At 42.9% G+C, this 20101-nt stretch overlaps 1 protein-coding gene across 6 annotated transcripts in view; it reads right to left on the reverse strand.

Annotated features, from left to right (window-relative positions):
* The window catches only part of LOC116819258 (uncharacterized), a 104958-nt gene extending 86295 nt beyond the window's left edge, over positions 1 to 18663 (reverse strand). For 5 of the 6 annotated variants that reach the window (XM_075065612.1, XM_075065629.1, XM_075065639.1 and 2 more), the window contains exons 1-4: positions 18413 to 18663; positions 17934 to 18023; positions 15804 to 15911; positions 12883 to 12967 (exon numbers count right to left, since the gene is read on the reverse strand). In XM_075065612.1, coding sequence (XP_074921713.1) covers positions 12883 to 12967; positions 15804 to 15911; positions 17934 to 18023; positions 18413 to 18577 — 448 coding nt within the window. In that variant the 5' untranslated portion in view covers positions 18578 to 18663. The remainder of the gene's footprint in view (positions 1 to 12882; positions 12968 to 15803; positions 15912 to 17933; positions 18024 to 18412) is intronic. The other variant, XM_075065623.1, reaches the window with a different exon arrangement.
* Between the last annotated feature and the right edge of the window lie 1438 nt (positions 18664 to 20101).

Here is a 20101-nt window from a genome sequence, read left to right on the forward strand (position 1 = left end):
AGTTCTTCAGACGGTCTGGCTGGATGTTCAGACTGTCTGTCACTGGCAATCTTATCACACTACCGAAGCTTTGGGTGACCCTGTGATCACCCACCATATAGCAGAATTCTTTGGTAAACACTTCACAATGCGCTGGTCTTCCATCCTAACAATATGTCCATATCAAGAAACTGTCAAAATTGAACCAGTGCTGATGGGGGTGGTTTCTGGGTTTGGCTATGAATATCCTCACTGCTGATCTTGTCCTGTCACTTAAGTGGAGCAGTTGACAAAGATGACAAAAATAAAAAAATAAAAAAAAACATAAATCCACCACTCGCCACCCTTCCTCAGTGTTTACACTTCATTGTCTTACAATAAAGTTGGTAAAACCATAGTTCTATACATCTGCACCTTTGCAGTAAGCTTCATATCCCAGTGCCTCCACAGGAGCTACCAAAGGGTTCAGAATATGTTGGTGGCTCCTGCTATACCAGCACCAATGTCCATCATGAGCTATCTCAGAACTAAATAAAAATGCCTTAAATTGGGCATCTAGCATGCAGGAAACTGTATATTCTTGTTCTACTTCAATGTGGCTGAACCGGTCTGAAATGGAATTTAAAACCTAGATTTTGATTACTCTGATACCAATGTGAAAATGTAATAGAAGTGCATGTGTATATATAGGCAATCATTTGGGTATCACCCCCGGGGTCGGCTGTCAATGCTCATACTGCAGGTCTCGCAACAGAAATACAGGCTTGACAGGCTCCAAGACAAGAATTATAAAGACAAGCCTCTGTGAGACTCCACCATGTTTGGGTCTGTGGAATGCTAGGAACTTCTGAACAAAAGATGGCAAAAGCTTGTTCACAGTCCTGAAAATATCTAACTATTGAAAGTAGAATTCTACTGGGTCACCACATCTTGAATCGGGTGAGTAACAGCCAGTTTTAATTCCTGTTGGATAAAAACTTGCACACATCAAGCGCTGCAGTGCAGGTAGAAGATAATAGAAGAGGCATATGAGAAATGGATAAACAACTTCCTGTTGACCTTAAGTTCCCCATGGATGGCTATTTAAAACTGCATCCTGGAGCTGGGTGACAAAAAAAAAAAAGAAAGATTTTTTTTAAAAAATTATTCTTTTAAATTTAAATACAGGGATTTTTTTTAAAATAAACCTATTTAAAATTAAATTTGAAATAGGTTGTCAATGTCAAGGGCTAAACTTATTGTAATCTATTAAAAGCATTTAATTTAAGAACATAAGAATGGCCATACTGGGTCAGATCAAAGGTCCATCTAGCCAAGTATCCTGTCTTCCAACAGTGGACAATGCCAGGTGTCCCACAGGGAAAGAACAGAAGAGGTATTCATCAAGTGATCCATCCCATCGCGCATTTCCAGCTTCTAGCAAAAAGAGGCTAGAGACACTATCCCTGTCCATCCAGGCTAATAGCCATTGATGAACCTATCCTCCATGAACTAATCTAGTCCTTTTTTTAAAACTTTGTTATAGTCTTGGCCTTCACAACATCCTCTGGCAAGGAGTTCCACAGATTGACTGTGCATTGTGTGAAAAAATACTTTTTTGTTTGTTTTAAATCTGCTGCATGTTAATTTCATTTGGTGACCCCTAGTTCTTGTATTATGAGGAGTAAATAACACTTCCTTATATGGTTTCTCCACACCAGTCATTATTTCATAGACTTCAATCACATTCCCCCTTAATCGTCTCTTTTCCAAGCTGAAAAGTCCCAATCTTATTAATCTCTTGTCATACGGCAGCCGTTCCATACCCCTAATCATCTTTGTTGCCCTTTTCTGAACCTTTCTCAATGCCACTATATCTTTTTTGAGATGGGGGGACCACATCTGCATGCAGTATTCAAGATGTGAGTATACCATGGATTCATATAGTGGCAATATGATAATTTCTGTCTTATTATCTATCTCTTTCTTAATTACTCCCACATTCTGATTTGCTTTTTTGACTGCTGCTGCACATTGAGTGGATGTTTCAGAGAACTATCCACAATGACTCCCAACATCTCTTTCTTACTGGTAACAGCAATTTAGACCCCATCATGAATAGTTGGATTATGTTTCCAATGTGCATTACTTTGTATTATCAACACTGCAATTTATCTGCCATTTTGTTGACCACTCACCCAGTTTTGAGAGATCCTTGCGCAGTTTTCAATCTGCTCGAGTGGTTTGCATCATCTGCAAATTCTGCCACCTCATACTGTCATGCCCTGTGACAAAGTTCCCTCCTTACTTGGTGGGTTCCTGCGCTTATTTCGATTTGTTCACCTCAGTGATCTTCCCCCAGGTCTGTGGTCACTTCTCCTGTTCTGATCAGGTTTGGGAGTTTGGGGGACCCGGGGCCAACCGGGCTCCGCACCTCTCATCCAGGTTCCACCCAGGGCTCCTGGCCTGGATCACAGCGTCTATATGCCTCCTGTAAACGTCTGCATACAGCTACAACTCCCTGCGGCTATCTCCCCATGCCTCCTCCAAAAACCACCTTTATCCTCTACCACAGGACCTTCCTCCTGGCTCGTCTGACACACTTGTATCGTAGTCCTCCAGCAGCATACCCTCTCACTCTCGCTCCTTGGTGCTCTTGCTCCCAACCTCCTCCACCGCACTTTCCTCTCCTCTGGGCTCCCCACTCCCTGACTGGAGTGAGCTCCTTTTTAAACCCAGGTGTCCTGATTAGCCTGCCTTGATTGGCTGCAGGTGTTCTAATCAGCCTGTCTGCCTTAATTGGTTTTAGCAGGTTCCTGATTACTCTAGTGCAGCCCCTGCTCTGGTCACTCAGGGAACACAAAACTACTCATCCAGTGACCAATATATTTGCCCTCAACCAGACTCCTTTACCCCACTGGCCTGGGTCTGTCACAACCCCCTTTTCCAAATAATTTATGAATAAATTTAATAGAACTAGGCCCATGGGGGACACCACTATTTATCTCTCTCCATTCTGAAAATACATCATTTATTCCTACCCTTGGTTTCCTATCTTTTATCCAGGTACCAATCCATAAGAGGACCTTCCCTGTTATGCCATGACAGCTTATCTTGCTTTAGAGCCTTTGGTGAGGAACCTTGTCAAAGGCTTTCTGAAAATCTAAGTACGCTATATCCACTGGATCCCCCTTGTCCACATGCTTTTTTACCTCCCCCCTTCAAAGAATCTAGTAGATTGATGAGGTATGATTTCCCTTTACAAAAAACATGCTGACTCTTCCCCAATAAATTAAGTTCTTCTATGTGTCTGACAATTTTCGACTTTCTTTACTATAGTTTCAACCAGTTTGCTCGGTACTGAAATCAGGCATACTGGCCTGTAATTGCTGGAATCACCTCTGGAACCCTTTTTAAAAATTGGTGTCACATTAGCTATCCTCCAGTCATTTGGTACAGAAGTTGATTTAAATGATAGGTTACAGACTATAGGTAGTAGTTCTGCAATTTCACATTTGAATACCATCTGGTCCTGGTGACTTATTACTGTTTATCAATTTGTTCCAAAAGCACTTCTAATGTCACCTTAATCTGGGACAGTTCCTCAGATTTGTCAGCCAAAAAGAACGGCTCAGATTTGGGAATCTCCCTCACATTCTTAGCCGTGAGGACCGATGCAAAGATTCATTTAGTTTCTCCGCAATGGCCTTATCATCCTTGAGTGCTCCTTTAGCATCTCGATCGTTCAGTGGCCCCCCTGGTTGTTTAGCAGGCTTCCTGCTTCTGATGTACTTAAAACATTTTTTGTTATTACTTTCTGAGTTTTTGGCTAGTTGTTCTTCAAATTCTTCTTTGGCCTTCCTAATTATATTTTTACACTTATTTGCCAGACTTTATGCTCCTTTCTATTTTCCTCAATAGGATTTAACTTCTACTTTTTAAAGGATGCCTTTTTGCCTCTCACTACTTCTTTTACTTTGTAGTTTAGCCACGGTGGTACTTTTTTGGTTCTCTTACTATGTTTTTTTAATTTAAGGTATACATTTAAGTTGAACCTCTATTATGGTGTCTTTAAAAAGTGCTCATGCAACTTGCAGGGATTTCACTTTTGGCACTGTACCTTTTAATTTCTGTTCACCTAACTTCCTTTTTGTGTAGTTCCCCTTTCTGAAATTAAACGCTACAGTGTTGGGCTGCTGCAGTGTTTTCCCCACCATAGGGATGTTAAATTTTTGGTCACTGTTACCAAGCAGTCCAGCTATATTCACCTCTTAGACTAGATCCTGTGCTCCACTTAGGACTAAATCAAGAATTGCCTCTCCTCTTGTGGGTTCCAGGACTAGCTGCTCCAAGAAGCAGTCATTTAAGGTGTCACAAAACTTTATCTCTGCATCCCATCCTGAGGTAAAATGTACCCAGTCAATATGAAGATAGTAATAAGGGGGGATTTTAACTGAGTTCTTTATTTTAATAGCCTCTCTATTCTCCCTGAGCATTTCACAGTCACTATCACCATCCTAGTCAGGTAGTCAGTAATATATCCCTACTGCTATATTCTTATTTTTAGAGCATGGAATTATCCATCCACAGAGATTCTGTGGTACAATTTAAATACAAAAAAATAACATGAAGCAGTACACACTTGCTGCCAAAGTTTTAAAGAAGGTCAAACCACTGAACTGATGAAATCATTGGTTAAGAACCTGGATCCAGAGTTAATTTAACTGCTAAATCAGCTTTTGACTGCAGCAGCCTCTTCTGCAGGAGCAAAGAGAATATTTTCTTCATTTCAGTTTATTCAGATAGAACAAACTAGTAATTGATCTCAATTAAGTTAAGAAACCAATTGGCAGTTGAAAAAGCAGGACAGCTTGTTTTCCTTTCCAGTCTATGAATAAAAATCAGATGTGAGAGGGTCAGATCTACTAGTTCTGACACCCTGAAGGGCATAGTGACAAGAAATAATCAGTTCAGTTCATTAAATACAGATAATATTTCCTCTGTTTAATAAATCAGTTAATTATAAATACCAAAATATTTTAGATACATTTTGATAAGAAAAAAGTTTATAAATTTTAAGAAACTTATTTAATTTAAAAATGCTAGTTTTGTGCATTTTTAATTTAATTTGAATTTCCATCCAAACAGAGCTTGACACAAATCACAAGTAAAAAAATTAAACATCTAGTAATAATCAGAAATGCATCATTCACCTTTTCCTAACATAATAAAAATGTAAAAATTAAGAATGAATAAATGTAAGTTAAGCTATATAACTGTTCAAATAAAAGGTGTATATAGTTTATTCTACTGACTAGCAAAAAGAAATACCATATTTAGTGTAAAGGCTACATTTAATTGCAAATCAACATAGTTTAATAGTTACCAACTAATGAAAAAATCAATTTTTGTCTATGAAAATAACTAAAAAGTACAAATGCAAAACATGATTAAAATTTATTATTTAAATCAAGGCTTCCTGGTTGCTGGTTTAAATCATGATTAAAACTGGTGATTTAAATCAATCCATCCTGTCCTGGATGCCGAAATTCAGACTGTGCAAAGTTTCTAAAGCTGGTCACAATACTAATCAAAGGCTTTTATGTTAGATCATTGTCTCAGAGAACCAGATCTTTTGTGATCTGTAATTTTAAAGGTACACCCAGAAATACACTAGAAACACCTTTCAATGAAATACAATTACTCTTAAGGATTAATTTTCTATTCAGTTCAGTGTTAGCCTCAGAAAAAACTATATGGTGACTTTGTCCTCACCCATAACTATTTCACATTTGAGGACAACATATACCTTCAAATCAGCTGCACTGCTATGGGTACCCCCATTGCCCCACAGTATTCCAACATTTTTATGGCTGACCTAGAACAATGCTTCCTCAGCTCTTGTACCTAATGCCCCTGCTCTACTTGTGCTACATTGATGACATCATCATCTGGACCCATGGAAAAGAAGCCCTTGAGGAATTCCACCATGATTTCAACAATTTCCACCCCACCATCAACCTCAGCCAGGACCAGTCCACACAAGAGATCCACTTCCTGAACACTACAGTGCTAATAAGCGATGGTCACATAAACACCACCCTATACCGGAAACCTACTGACCGCTATACTTACCTACATGCCTCCAGTTTTCATCTAGACCACACCACACGATCCATTGTCTACAGCCAAGCTCTACGATACAACAGCATTTGCTCCAACTCCTCAGACGGAGACAAACACCTACAAGATCTCTATCAAGCATTCTTACAACTACAATATCCACCTGCTGAAGTGAAGAAGCAGATTGACAGAGCCAGAAGAGTACCCAGAAGTCACCTACTACAGGACAGACCCAACAAAGAAAGTAACAGAACGCCACTTGCCATCACCTTCAGCCCCCAGCTAAAACCTCTCCACCGCATCATCAAGGTTCTACAACCTATCCTGAAGGACGATCCATCACTCTCACGATTCTTCGGAGACAGGCCAGTCCTTGCTTATAGACAGCCCCCAACCTGAAGCAAAACACTACCAGCAACCACAACACCACACAACAAAAAACTACCCAGGAACCTATCTTTGCAACAAAGCCCCGTTGCCAACATCTGTCCACATATCTATTCAGGGAACACCATCATAGGAGGACCTATCACCATTCAGCACACATTATCAGAGGCTCTTCAGCTGCACATCTACCTATGTGTATATGCCATCATGTGCCAGCAATGTCCTCTGCCATGTAACGATGACCAAACCAGTCTCCTAGGTAAAAGAATAAATGGACACAAATCAGACATCAAGGATTATAACATTAAATACAAAACCAGTCAGAGAACACTTCAATCTCCCATTACAGACCTAAAAGTCGCAATATTACAAAAAAAAACCATTCAAAAACAGACTCCAACGAGAGACTGCAGAATATGAATTAATTTCAAATGGACACCATTAAATGAGGCTTGAATAAAGACTTGGGAGTGGATGGGTCATACACAAAGTAAAACTATCCCCATGTTTATTTCCCACCCCTCTACTGTTCCTCACAACTTCTTGTCAACTGCTGCAAATGGCCCATTTGTATACCACTTACAAAAGTTTCTCGCCCCTTGCCTGGTAATAGCTCATCTTAACTGATCACTACTTGTTAGAAGTGTGTATGGTAACACCCGTTGTATCTGTTTCTCTGTGTAGTCGTGTGTTGTGTGTGTGCTCGTTTCGGGTGTGTGTGTTGTGTGTGTTGTGGTGCTGTGTGTGTGGGTGTGTGTGTGGTGTGTGTGTGTGTGTTGATTTAGTTATATATTCCTACTGCTCACGCATGCATCCGATGAAGTGGGCTGTAGCCCACAAAGCTACGCTCAAATAAATTTGTTAGGCTCTAACGTGCCACATGTACTCCTGTTCTTTATATGGTGTTGCTTTATGACTATGGATTCACAGCAGAACAACAAACATCTGGATTTTTCATCAGGTCCATCACTGGCTGCTGAACTGACTCTCCATACATACCAGGGTTAACATGGTCAGCAAAAGCCTTGCAGGAAGTTTTAAAAGTGTTGTTAAAATGACAAAATTCCAGTATTGCATTAGCTGCCAAAATCACTAATTCTCCACAAAAGAAATAGCCTGTGTCTATGTACTGCCATCAGCTGACAAAAGCAGCATGAAGAGGGTGTCATCAGGAGGAGAGGAGAAAACTTGTTCACCTTAGCTTCTAATGATAGAACAAGAAGCAATGGGCTTAAACTGACAAGGGAGATTTAGGTTGGACATTAGGAAAAAGTTTCTAACTGTCAGGTGGTTAAACACTGGAAAAATTGCCTAGGGAGGTTTGGGAATTCTCCCATCTCTGGAGATGTTTAAGAGTAGGTTAGATAAATGTCTATCAGGGATGGTCTAGACAGTATTTGGTCCTGCCATGAGGGCAGGGGACTGGACTCTATGACCTCTCGAGGTCCCTTCCAGTCCTAGAGTCTATGAATCTATGAATATAGGACAAAGTTGGCACAAAGAAATGAGTATAAACTGACTGTAAACAAAACAGAGAGATCAATGTATTTATGAGTGGGACTGTATGGGGTTGTCTGTAATGATGGTGGGCGGGGTTCCGCATTCCTGAGGGAGGGTATCTTCTGGTTTGCCTGATGTTCCTAAAATCTCATGCTTCGGGGCTTTAGCTGGTCATCTATGGAGGTGGGGAAGGGCCCCTACCTACCCTCCACCCTGCCCATTCTGTTGCGTTTGTTTTGGTTTGGTTTTTTTTGTCTCATTCCTCTGAAGCATCTATAGATTGCAACAGCTGGAGATGGGACACTGGATGGTGTGAGCCAGTACTCTGAGGTGGCACTGAGCATTCTCTGTCTCATATGCTTGGCTGGCTGGTTCTGGCTCACATGCTCAGGGTCTAATTGATCATCAGATGTGGGGTAGGAAAGGAATTTTCCTCCAAGTCAGATTGGCAGTGACCTTAGCCGTATTTTGCCTTCCTCTGCAGCATGGAGTATGGGTCACTTGCCAGGAGTTTCTGCATATATTTCACTTATCAATTCCCTGCCATGGCAGGGGCCTCTGGTATTGATGCATCTCAGTCCCTCCTATTCTCTGCCTGTGACACATAACAGTTTTATCTTCTGTGGGCTGTGACACTTTGATCTAATTTTGGTTGTTGGAGTTAGTGTGCAGGTACTAGTTGGTGTTGATGGCCTGTGATATACAGGAGGTCAGATTAGATAACATGGTGGTCCTTTCTGGCCTTAAACTCTGTGATTCTTTTTGCCTCTGGAGAACAGATTTTTTTGGACAACATATGCTACTATAATGCCCTAAAACATGCTGGAATGGGCTTCAATGGCCATTTTAAATTAATGGGGCCAGATCAGAATACCTATATCTATACATGGAGGGGAGCTCCGGGTGCAAATCTCCCCTCTTCTACAGGAAAGGAGGACCTCAGTTTCCCCATTGGAATGTTTCTTTCCAAACTTGCAGAGCCCTTTTTGTGCAGGCTAGAGTCTGGCTGAGCTGGGAGAAGGAGGGAATGAGACAAGAAACTGGTGTCAGAACAGATGCAGAGACACAGGAAAGATCCTTGCAGAGATTTCTTCCCCTGACCTACCTCCTGTTGCTTTTTCATTGGAGGAGATAACATGGATAATACTGTCCCCTGCTCCATTGCAGAGTATGTTACTAAGGCTATGGCTACACTAGACAGTTTACAGCAGTGCAGCTGCGCCACTGTAAGCTCTCTGGGTAGCTGCTCTAAGCCGACCGGAGAGAGCTCTCTCATCAGCTTAATTACTCCATCCCCCGCAAGTGGCGGAGCTATATTAGTGGGAGAAGCTCTCCCACCTACATAGCGCTGTCTACACTAGCACTTAAATCAGCATAATTTATGTCGCTCAGAGGGTTGGCTAATTTGCACCCCTGAGCAACATAACTTACGTCAACTTAAGTTGTTCAGCCTAACTCATATTACTTAAAAAAAAAAAAAATAACTATCACTATAAACCACTACAGTGCACACACAATTGTCCCACAAGGAAAAGGATGAGAGCGTGAACCACACATGACAGATGTCAGTCACATCATTTAAGGCACTGTTGGAAGGCATTCAGATACTACAGTGATGAGGGAGATATCAGAACCTGAATTGCAAAGAAGAGAATATGCCCAATTTCCACAGGCACCTAGATGATGTGGAGTTGCCAGACACTTTACTGCCCAAGAGTATTCTGCAGTGAGCTTTAACTGGATTTGAGTCACAAAGAATAATTCCCAGAAAATACTTGTCTTGTTTTTGCTCACTCTGTCCCAACCAAAGCAAAATATGGATCTTTGAACCACAACTGGCTGTTTTTTAATTCAGAGATGCCAGTCACAGGATAACTTGGCAAATGGGACCTCAGTCTCAGTTTGGGACCCCTATTTGTATTTCATTACTGAAATACAAATAACGAATAATGATATAATTGTGTTATGCTCTATTGTGTTAGGGGGCTGTACAAACACACACTAAGAGACAATCCAGAAAAATATACAATCTAAATAAACAAGACAGATGAATGATAAGAAGGGAAACAAAGGCACCAAAACCAAAAGCGAAGCAACATCTTCAAAGTCACAAAGCAAGTTGGTGGTAGCAATAGATGTAGAACCCAGGACTTCTGAGCCCCAGTCAAGTGCCCTAATCACTAGACACCACTACCTCTACATTTCATCAGGACCTCATGTGACAATCTGTTACCCATATAGTCTCAAACTATTTCTGAGTGCATTCACTATCACCAGGTTCACATCAAAATAGAACAGAGTATTTAGCCAATGAATGTGACTGTGGGTATCTGAATATGTACATGTTGCTCTGCTGCTCTATAGTTTTCTTTTGGAAAGCAAGCCGACCCCAAAATCCTATTGAGACTGCTTGCTTGTTTGATGCCATTCTGGTGTTCACTGTGAGCTGAAAATACATTGAAGGTTATGCATTGTTTTCAAGTTTATGTTTTGTTCAACTAAAACAACCAATTACAAGCCTAACTGGGCTTGCAACAGGGCTGTAATATTTTCAACAGGTGCTGCTGGTGAGCCAAGAAATTGCTTAGGCCCAGAAACACAAAGGTATTTAGGCACCTAAATCCCAGGTTTGGCTCCACTGCAATCCACAAAATTCTCACCAAACCCTGTAGGTGGCTAAACTAACCTGGCATCTATATTTTCCGGGTAAAAAATCCCTCTGTGCCTGTTTTTCTGCCTCTGGGCATGTGCACTGCTCCCTCCTTTTAGGCACCTGGAACCTATTTTCCACCTAAGCCCCCCAAAAATTCCCAAACCAGGGGAAGATAGGTGTTTAGCCACCTAATTCATGTGCATTGCTGTAGACATGCTCAGAAGCACCTACCAGACCAGTAAGTTTTAGCTCACTGGTTAGAGCACTTGCCTTAGGATGTGAGAGATCCAGGTTCAACTCCTACCTCAATCTAAGAGGAAAAAAGGATTTGAACAAGGGTCTCACATCTCAAGAAAGCACTGTAACTACTGAGCTATGGGATATTCTGATGTGAGGCTCCATCAGTTTCTCCTATTGAAGTTGTTCTACTGTGGATGAATAATGAAAAGCAATTGGAGCGGGAGAACTGGATGCTGGGTTTCCCACTGCCCAGGTGGGGCCCTAACTACTGCACTACAGCATGAATGTGTGCGTGCATGTCTCTCTCTCTCCTCCCCGCCAGCGAACGTTACACTGTGGATAAATATATAAATAGTCATTGGGCCAGAGAGAGAGAGAGAAGCAGAACTAGAAATATACAATGGAGGGTGAAGGTAGGGATGAGCTGAGACCTTGTTTGCAAATTTTTGGAACTGCTTCAGTCCTTTTTAATTCCCTTATAAAACCTACTATTGATATCTTAAATCAAACACAAACCAAAAGTTTTCCTGCCATCCTTTTTACAGAGAATGTTTTAACTATTTATTTTAGATTTTTTTTTTTACTTGAACCTTTTTTTAAATCAATATTTGCTGAAAAGTGGTGTCATTTCTAAGAACGGCATGATATCCATGTTACAAATGGTACATGTTCACATCTTGTTTTAATACTAGTTCAGTAATTATTAAGAAAAGTACTAGAGAGAAATTTTCTGAAGTGGTCCTAAAATCATGCCTGCAATTTAGTATGCACATTTTCACACCTAAGTTTTTGCATAAGCAGAGTACACTTTCAGTTATGCAATTTGTTATAGTGCATTTTCCCCATACATGCCTCTGATGGAAAAGTACAGCTGTTGTCTTCAGATTTAATAAAATACATCTCTATTTTGTAACATTATTAAACTTTTTATTTATGTATGCATAAATAAAAATGCTATTAAATCTTGCTGAATGTGGGTTTCTTTGAACCAAGATCCTACAAAAGGATCCACACATGGACCTTTATGCCTGCCTCAATTCATATTGAAATTAAAAGGTCTATGGGGAAGGTCCTCCTGTCTGGATCCCTTTGTATTACACAGGCCTTGATTTGATGCTTTGAGCCCAGATAGTTAAATTTCCCCCCACCCCCCAATAGCTCCTGACTTGAAACAGAGAAGCTTCTTTATGCTTTATTTTTATTTTAAATTTGAGAATTTTGTAGGTCAGATAAAACTTTGATTAAATTTGCTGTTTACTTAGTCTTTGGGGATTTTTTTCCCTTTGTTCCTAAAGACTGTAAAGTATTTCTCAATAGTAAATATGCTCCATTCTCTAATTACTCAATCACATTTTTATAGGTAAAATGCATAAATGCTTACAAACTTTCTAAGTATGTCTTTTAAAAATTGTTTTCATTTTACCTCTTAAACTTGCATTTTTATTCCTTTGCTGACCTGCAGATGATGAAGGGACTGGGTTGTCATCAAGAACCAGTCTTAGAAGAGAAGCTCTCACTGAGGGAGAGGGATAGCTCACTGGTTTGAGGATTGGCCTGCTAAACCCAGGGTTGTGACTTCAATCCTTGAGGTGGCCATTTAGGGAACTAGGGTATAAATCTGTCTGGGGATTGGCCCTGCTTTAGCAGGGGGTTAGATTAAATGACCTCCTGAGGTCCCTTCCAACCCTATAATTCTATGCACTCAGTAGTGCAGCAAGTAAGCAGCTGGCCACTAGGATCCCTATTTATCAAAGTCACACTGTGCTCAGGGGATCTGGAGACTGCAAGTTGCTCTGAGCATCCCTACTATCCCTTAAAGTCCACCCTGCTGTCAGCACATAAATCTTTTCTGGAAGGCTGCAATGCTAAGTGAATGTATATTTATCTCCACCCAATATTTCCCATATGCTGCTAATTATAATAAAAGTGCAAGGCAGAGCAAAAGTGTTCCAGAAAAATCTCTCAGTTTGGAATTTCAATGTTTATTTACTAAGTTAAGATAGGGAGCTAGGGTGTCTTACCACATTTTACATATGCATACGCTCTTCTTGCAAACAGTGGTGTATGAAGGAAAGTTCTGGAAACACATCCAACTTGACAAGCAATCTGGAGAGAAGATTGTAATATTACAGTTCAGGTACTATCTAAAAAGCAACTTTACAGTACATCCAGCATTGTTCCACCAAACAAATTTGTCATTATGAACTTAATGATATTCTTAAGCCACCCACATTAGCACCATTGGTCTTTTATTTATTTCAAATTACTGTTCCTATTTACCTCAGCAGGGCTCTATAAGATTATTCCCCAGACTGCTCAGACTCCTATGGGGATGATTTATGTCATCATTCCAGTGTAACGTTTCCCATAATTGTACTGAGTTTAAAAAACAATAGAACCCAAGGGGCTAGACAAGGAGCTATAACATTATCAGCAAGCTCCTATAAATCAATTTACTCCCTTGGAGGGAAAAAATGAAGGAATTTAATGAGATTGCACATGAACTGCAAAGCCAATGTGCAGTTACCATTAAGTGTGTTTAATCAAAAAGTACAGATGTATCACACAGATAAATTCAAAAAAAAATGCAGCATCCATTTCTATACAATATTATCTGAACAAAGAGCAAGTAAACTTAGAGCCTACGGTGCCAGAGGATTTTAATGGTCTAATTTTCAGTTTGTTCATCAATTTTATGACTATTTTCACTGCTTGTTACTCACATTGTTTTCTATTTACAAAATCATTTATTATTATTCCTTAAAGTATAATTCAATTGCTGTCAATGCCAGTGGTAAAAAAAATTATGACTAGCATGGCATGATTGTTTCCAATTACCTTAGATATAATTTATCCTGGCAATCAAATATTTCTAGATTGGAAAGACTTTAGGGTGTGCATGAAATCTCAGACATTAATCTAAACATTGTACTTTGACCCATATATTCACATGGAACAGAATTTAATCAACTATTTCACAGAAAAATTTTCTGCTTTTTCCATAGGATTTTAAACTCAGTCTAAATTTAAAAATATTATGAATTAATAAGCTTTGACAAATGGTGGATTCCTGTGCAATTATAACATGCCTTAGAGTATATAAAGCACAAGGTCAAAGACCAAGGATCAGATTCCATTAAATTCTAAGCATCTCCTGCAAGGGGCTGAGAGGCTGCAATTTCCATCAAAGTTATCAGGAGTTGAGGATCGAGCCCCCAGTGACTAATTATCCCAGAAGCACATCAGTCACACTGTCCAGAATATCCTATTGCCATTAGTAAATGGAATTCAGACATCAAAATTAGGAAAGAAGTTACTTGTCTTTATAGGGCTTAATCCTGTGAGGTGGTGAATGTCATCAATGCCCACACATTCTAGCATAACACCTCACAGGAGTGCTCAGAACTCACAGGATCAAGCCCTTAACTTAAAGGTCATTAGATCAGGTGTGGGCAAACTATGGCTTGTGGGACCATCCTGCCTGGCCCCTGAGCTCCTAGCCCGGGAGGCTCACCCCCAGCCCCTCCCCTTCTGTCCCCCCTACCCCACAACCTCAGCTCACCCCACCACCGGCTGTGAGCTCCTGGGGCAGCGCGGTAAGTGGGCATGGAGAGGCGGGAGTTGGATAGAGGGCAGGGGAGTTCAGAGCGGTGGTCGGGGGTGTGTATGGATAGGGGTCCGGGCAGTCACGGGGGGAATAGGGGGTAAGGGTCCCGGCAGGGGGGAGGCAGTCAGGAAGGAATATAAGAACGGACGTAATGGGTCAGACCAAAGGTCCATCTAGCCCAGTATCCTCTCTGCCGACAGTGACCAATGCCAGGTGCCCCAGAGGGAATGAACCTAACTGGTAACAATCAAGTGATCTCTCTCCTGCCATCCATCTCCACCCTCTGATAAACAGAGTCTAGGGACACCATTCCTTACCCATCCTGGCTAATAGCCATTAATGGACTTAACCTCCATGAATTTATCCAGTCTCATTTCTAAAAAACCAACCCTGTAGTCACTCCCCTCAGGAAGAATTTCCGCAAAGTTGAACTGTCTTTGTGTGACGAAGAACTTCCTTTATTGTTTTAAACCGCTTCATATTAATTCATTTGGTAACCCCAAAATGAGGAGGGGGGTTGGATGGGCAGGAGTCCCAGGGCCATCAGGAATGAGAGGAGGGATTGGGTGTGGCACTGGGGTCGAGGCAGGCAGCAGGGAGCTGAGGCGGAGTGGGACAGGCACGCCACGCGATGCTGCACCGCAGGCTGGCTCCCAATCCGTGGGGCTGCGCGGGGGTGAGGTTGGATGGGGCAGGAGTCCAGGGGGGCAGATAGAGGGTGGAGGCCAGCCCTCCATACAATTTTCGAAACCCGATGCAGCCCTCAGGCAAAAAGCTTGCCCGCCCCTGCATTAGATGTAGATGACATCACTGATTCATAATTATAAAGGGTCCCAACATTTGCAGCAGTCAAGGTCCATCCCACATTTTCAAATATAGTGACCACTCAGAATTAAACTAATGAGTGGAGGTTGTGAGGGTAGGAAATGGGAAATTTCAGCTTCTTCCTTCCTCCCTCCCATTACCTAAAACACTCTCTAATTTTATTCAAAGATGTCTTACAGGTCAATTTCTAATATGCTTAATGCAATGTGCAAGCATAAAATAATCTAATATATTTAGAAAATGGATTATTTGTGACTCTGTCTGACCTAAGTCTCCAAATGCAGTGGTGTTTATTATACTGGATGATCTCATTTTGATGTACAGTTACTGTAACTCTAAGATGCAGCTGTCATTCACTTTAGAATAAATATAATATAATAAAACCACAAGGTAGACACAGGACAGCATATCTTAAAGCACACTCCTTTGATTTAATCATTGATTGAATTTTTACATAAAAAAGGTACTCATTATGCAATGTACATACTATAAATACTACTGCAGTTTTACCTTAGGGATAGATGCGACATCTATTGCTTTATTAAGCTCTTGAACTGCTTCCTTATGGTGATTCTGTCTTTGGAAAGCTACAGCTAAATGATAATAGGTTTCAAATAGCTGAAATACACAACCAGAATCTCAAATTATTATTGAAGTTTTAGTATTGCTGAGGTTCTGAACATGTTTGGGACTGGTTTTTAATTTGTTTTACCATTTCTCTTGGATAATCGTTTCACACATTTGTATTCTAAAATAATTTCAAATTTATTCCCTCAGCTACTTCCTAGGTACTATTTATTTCGGGCTAGATTCTTAGCTTAACTCCATTGAAATAAATGAAATTATGTCACTTTACGTCAGCAGAAGGTCTGGCCCTTCAATGATTATCTGGAACATTAAAGTGCATTGTCCAGAAGAGAACTATAATATCATTATTATTTCACATTACAAAATCAGTAGTCTCAATAAGCTACAAGACAGATATTTTGTATATCACCTAAACTAATTTAAAATACTGCAAACAGAACACAAAACTAAACAGGCCTCATATTAATAAAATGGCACAGTTGTAAATCTGCAGAGCTAAGAACAGGTGCAAATTGCCCGTCCTAAAATTCTGCCAGACTGCAGCTGTCGCTAAAGCCTGGCCGAGAAAATGATTTAATCCTCAACTGAACAGCATAACCAACCTGCATTAATTTATTTCAGGTTTCTAAAGACAAGTATTTGTGGTTGTAATGAAGAAACATATGGCAGCTGCACACTGGATCCAATGTTACAAATAGGGCTACATCATGGTAAAATTCTGCCCCCAGTGAAGAAGGATTGCCAGGTGTCTGGTTTTTGAGTGGAACGCCCAGTCGAAAAGGGACCCTGATGGTTCCGGTCAGCACCACTGACCGGGCAGTTAAAAGTCTGGTTAGGGGTGCTGCAGGTCTAAGGCAGGCTAGTCCCTACCAGTCCTGGCACCACGCTGCACCCTGGAAGCAGACAGCAGGTCCAGCTCCTAGGCAGGGGGGCCACTGAGCTCCATGCACTGCCCCTGCCCCAAACACCAGCTCTGCACTCCCACTGGCCCCTCCCACACTCTGAGTCCCTCATTTTTGGCCCCACCCTGGAGCCCACACCGCCAGTTAGAGCTCGCACCCCCTCCTGCACCCCAACGCCCTGCCCCTGCCCTGTGAAAGTGAGTGAGGGTAGGGAAGAGTGAGCCACAAGGGAGGGGGAATGTAGCGAGCAGAGGACGGGGCCTCAGAGAAAGGATGGGGCTAGGACATTCGGTTTTGTGCAATTAGAAAGCTGGCAACCCTACAGTGAAGTCATTAGAAGTTTTACCATTTACTTCAATGGGGTCAGAATTTAATCCTATGAGGGAATATTACTGCATCTTTTGAAGGCTCTCCCCCAAGTACTCTATTTGATGCACAAAGGACCCATCCCATCAGATACATCAACATGGCGCAGATGGCAACACTGACATTAGCACTGCTCTCCACCACTACCTTGTGCTCTCCAGCACAACCAGGCCTCAGTAAGCTAACAGCTCTGCTTCTCTCTTTCATCTGACCAGACAGTGTGCTCTCTCAGCTTCCCTGGCATCTATTCAGATAAATGTGGCTCAAACATATAATTCAGTTATATGTTCTTAAAATATAATGCATTCACATGTTCATGTTATTCAAATGAAGGCTCCAATCCTACAGCCAGATCCATATGAACTCATGCACACATGTAGTGCCCAAGTGATATCGAGGGTTCATCCAGAAAGATCTGATTGCCGAACTGGAGCCTGCCATTGTATCGTTTTGTAAAACAACATTTGTCCAGTACTGTCAACCCTGAGTGTTCAAAAGTCATCAGCAAAGTCTTCCAAAAATCATGAGATCGAATTAAAAGTCATGAGACTTTTTTTAAACGATTCTTTTTATTTGCCTTCTGGCTATTGAGCCTTTAGGGTTCCAATTTTCTCTGCAAACGTGACAGAAACTTTTTTTTAAAAAAATGAAAGTTAGTATTTTCACATAATCACATCACTTCAGAAGCTTGGATTTTAAGAAAGACCATCTATTAGAAGACTTGTAATAAAATTGCAAGAGCTAACAATCCTGCTCGTCACCTGAGAAACATTTTTAAAATTACCAGTTGTGAATAGTAAGGCCCAGGCTCAAAGTCTTTAGGAAGTTCCTCTTTGCTCAGAGTTTTCAAGAGAGCTGTATAATGGTCAACAACCTGAAAGCAAAAAACAAATGGCAAAATGATCTAAAGGCAGCATCAGACTCTGAGAGTTTTTGTGAGTCAGAAATGAGAAGCACTGCAGAGCGCAAAAGCTGAAGTCAGGTCCTCTGGACACCAGGCTCAACCTCATCTGCCTAGGAGAGCACATGCCAGAGCACAAATAGCCACAAATTAGTGCCACAGCGAAGTTATCATTGTCCTGGGTTACTTGCTGTGGCTGGGATGAAGAACACTTATTGCATATCTAACGTGAATAAGATACCCCTTCCCAACGAGGGTCTCCCATCCCTGCCCCGACCCAGCTGAGCGCAGCTTAGTCCGGGAAAGGAGTAGGGGGCGGGGGGATCCACCCGGCGCCCTCTGGCGGAGGCTGGCGGAGTCACCTCGCTCCAGCGCATGGCCCGCTCGCAGGCTATAGCAGAGCGCAGCTGCGCCTCGGCCCGCGCCCGCGCCCGGGTTAGGCTCGCCGCCGCCGGGGAAGAGGGGAAGGAAAGCGCGGGGCTCAAGGCGGGGACTTGCGGGAGGCAGTAGGCCCTGGCCGAGGCCATGGAAGGCTGCCGGACGGGCCACGCGGAGCCCCGTGCTGCGGCAGGCGACTCGCCGCGCTGGAGACAATAGGCCGCGTTTCCATGGCACCGGGAGGGCGGGGCCGCAGGAGGGGTGAGAGCTGCACTGAGGCCTCCCCCACAGCTTCGCCACCTCCGCTGATCTAGGCCCCCCTGTGGTGACACGCCTGGCGCAGGGAGCGTTTCATCCCGGCTCTGCCCCGCAGCCTGCGCCCCTCTGCCCGGGTCGCCGGCGCCAGGCCGCTCCCCGCCCCCGAGGCGAGGCTGGCCAGGGCAAAGTGCTGGGCAGCCGGTCCCGATCCCCTGCCGGAGGGTTGGTTTGTGACTCACTGGAGAATGTCGCTAGTTTCCGTCCTTGGGGCCGGGTGGGAGAGGGAGCCAGTCACGTGCTGGAAAGGCCTTTTCCCCCCGACCAGATGCACTTTATCTCCTCGGGAAGGCAACTCCGCAGGCCGAACTTTTCGATCACAGCTGGCTCCATCCCTGCGCTCCCCCTCACTTCCCGCTGAGCTTTGCGATCTGCCTTGTCCACAGCGTGGCATAAATAGCCAGATTTTGTTATCCCCCTTCTTCTCTTCCTGCCCACCTCCAGCCCCCAAATAATCACTCAAACCATCCTTCCCTGAAGTGCAGGGAATATTGACTGAATAAAAAGTGCAGGACTGGGTCCCAGGTACTTAAAAAACATCGTAAATAGGATTTATTGCTATGCAATAATGAGTACCCCACATAATCCAAACACATTCTTTTTAAATCTTTGCAGAAAAAATTATTGGAATATAGTTGATATTGACTGACTCTCCTTGCTGTTATTTACCAGGCAGCTTTGGCAGGCATTTCCTAAATTTCCATGGCTGTCTCATCCCACAAACCCAAACACCTTTGCCCCACCCCCTACACCAAGGTCCTGCCCCTTCCCTGAGGCCACGCCCCCTCACTTCATTTCCCCCTTCCCCTCGCTTTCACCTGGCTGGGGCAAGGGTTCATGCTCTGGGAGAGGGTTTGGTTTGGGGCTGGGGCACAGGGGTTCAGGGTATGTGCTTTGGGAGGGATTTTGGGTGCAGGCTCTGGGCTGGGGCAGGGGGTTGGAGTACATGAGGGGATGAGGGGTGCAGGCTGCAGCTGGGCAGCACTTACATCAGGCAGCTCCTGAAAGCAACTGGCACATCACTCTGGCAGCAACTCCTAGGCAGGAAGCCACGGGGGGTCTCTGTGTGCTGCCCCTACCCACAGGCACCACCCCCACAGCTCCCATTGGCTGCAGTCCCTGGCCAACAGGAGCTGTGGAGTCGGGCCTGCCCTCTCCCTCCCGGGGGCCACAGGGACATGCAGGCCACTTCCAGAAGCAATGTGGGGCCAAGGCAGACAGCCTGCCTTAGACCCACTATGATGCTGGAATTTTAACATTTTGAAATCTCCCAGATTGTCTGCAGCAGGAGATGGAACCTGATTCCGGGAGACTCCTGGCAAAACCGGGAAGCTTGGCAACCCTATTACTACCACGTT

This window comes from Chelonoidis abingdonii, chromosome 1 (assembly GCF_003597395.2).
Source record: "Chelonoidis abingdonii isolate Lonesome George chromosome 1, CheloAbing_2.0, whole genome shotgun sequence".
In the NCBI taxonomy this organism is placed as follows: Eukaryota; Metazoa; Chordata; order Testudines; family Testudinidae; genus Chelonoidis; species Chelonoidis abingdonii.